Below are 2176 nucleotides of genomic sequence, written 5' to 3' on the forward strand. Positions count from 1 at the left end.
ATTTTTTTCTTTTAGATTTTTTACCTGGATTACTGAGATGCATCAGGACATAAACAGCCTACATTATTTTTACAGTCTTTATTTTACAGTTAAAGTATATGTTTATCAAATAAAGTCTAACGTTACAACTAATCAGGGATCCCTTTAAGTAAAAGACAAGCATTCTTTAAATGAATGAATGTCACCCACAGACTTTCATGTTGGTGTTGAAAACTAAGATCATCTTGTGGAGGATGACTCTCAGCTACTACCACACATTGTTTGAGCTCAGAGTCTGTAGAGTGGACTAAGTTGTAACTTTGTTTATGTTCATGTTTTCAAAGTTTGATTAGCTGTGTCGGCCATCTTGAATCTGCTCTGGTACCTGCTGGTGGGGTCCTGCAGGGTGACTCTTTGTGTGGCTGAAACACATCCTCCACTTCCTGGTTCTTCTCTCTGCTTTCCAGGGACGTGGTTTCCTTCGCCGTCCAGAACCTTCATCTCCAGTTCTGGTGACCAGCACCGGACCTGACACTCCACGGTGACCCCTCTACTATCAGCAGAAACCATGTGGAGCTTCAGGTCCAAATAAACAGCTGGGAAAACAGGACCTGAAAAAACGGTGAGCTCTGAGTGATCCGACACGTTTCTCAGGTGAAACATCTCRTAAATCAGTGTGACGTACCAACATCCAGCTCCACCACTGTTTCCTCTCTGGTWCCATCCTTCAGGATCTCTAAGCAACTGTAGGTTCCTGCATCGGACGGCTTCAGGTTGGAGATCCTCAGCGAGGTGTTCCCGTTTTTCAGCTCCTTGTGGAAGAGGCTCGTCCGGAACTCAAAGTCCTCGTTCTTCATCTCGGGGATCTCGAAGCCGGTCCGGTACAAGAAGACTGTTCTTGAGTTCAGGTCCTTCTTGTACCACTCCAGGGTTCGCAGGACATCACTGGAGGAGGACTTCAGGCGGCAGGGCAGGATGACGACCCCGCCGGCGGGGGCCCACACCTGCTCAGACTGAGCATGAGCAGCAGACGCTCCTGAGAGGAGGAGAACAGAAACATGAACCTGATCAATTCAAAACAAATGAATGATTAGACTCGTTCTATTTCTGTGGAATATTTAGTTCCTGCTGAAAAGTTTAAACAGATTTTTCACAGATAATTACTGAAAGAAAGTGAATGGTTTTCATGTAGTCCTTCTCTTACAGCTGTTTGTTCAAATACTCATAAAACACTGAGGTTTACTTCCTGTTCACACTGCTTTAAAACAGATTTTCTGTTTGCACTTCCACATTTGAGCTTCTCTAAAGAAAAAGAGATTTCACTGATGTACTCATGTGAWCTCGACACAGAACATTTGACAAACAATGCCTCAGCAGACTCGTTTCTGCACAATCATTATGACTTATCTTTTTTAAACTCTAATAAGGCTTTTAAATTCCTGTATTTTTCCTCTCAGTCAAAACTATAAACTCTTTTTGTTCAAGTCACGGCACGCCTMTCAGCTGTCATTAACAGAGATTAACCTCACTGACTCTGAGATTCTTCTTGGCWAAATATCGAACCATAAAAACCAGTTAAACTCAACACAGATTTTTTATTGAGCTAAAAAAAAGAAAATACAGAGAATCTTGAACAAACGGAGTGATAAAATCTATTAATTTGGCACAAGTTGCAGAATTTTCCACTCTGAACAAGAGCARGTGACAGAAAACCTTTTATTGTGCAGGTTAGTTAATAATGTCRTGACGATAATAAACTAAATGAGGCTCTGTTGACATTAATTACATTAACACTTGTAGGGGTCACCTCGAGTGWAGAAACGAGATTTACTGCCTCGAAGCAGGCCTCGGACACCAAAGTTCGTCTGTTTCTTTTACGAACCCGGACGGCTTTCAGCGACACACTCTTCTTCCTGATTCCAACCGAGGAAGAAAGCTGGGATTCTCTCCGGAGARAAACCCAGTTTGGCTTTTAAGTCTGAGCCCATGAGCTAACTAGGGGAGACTTAACAGCCAGGGACCCGGCACGCCGCCGGTGGTCTCACCCCAAGGCTTCAAGCCTCTAAAGTGTGTTTTTACCTCCTGTGGGGAGATTTTATTTTGGAAAGAAGGGACCGGATATACTGTAGCTTGAATTTTTCTGGCTTGGACTGAAACAGACGAAAGTTACCTAGAAAACACCTGCTCGCCAGTGACC

General features: G+C 43.4%; 1 protein-coding gene across 1 annotated transcript in view; it reads right to left on the bottom strand.

Moving 5' to 3' along the window:
* LOC106536446 (uncharacterized) overlaps positions 1-2176 on the bottom strand; it is a 20472-nt gene that overhangs the window by 14219 nt on the left and 4077 nt on the right. Inside the window, exons 2-3 of the mRNA XM_014033730.1 lie at positions 665-1015; positions 365-590 (exon numbers count right to left, since the gene is read on the bottom strand). Coding sequence (XP_013889184.1) covers positions 365-590; positions 665-1015 — 577 coding nt within the window. The remainder of the gene's footprint in view (positions 1-364; positions 591-664; positions 1016-2176) is intronic.

The sequence above is a fragment of the Austrofundulus limnaeus genome, unplaced genomic scaffold (assembly GCF_001266775.1).
Source record: "Austrofundulus limnaeus strain Quisiro unplaced genomic scaffold, Austrofundulus_limnaeus-1.0 Scaffold1820, whole genome shotgun sequence".
In the NCBI taxonomy this organism is placed as follows: Eukaryota; Metazoa; Chordata; class Actinopteri; order Cyprinodontiformes; family Rivulidae; genus Austrofundulus; species Austrofundulus limnaeus.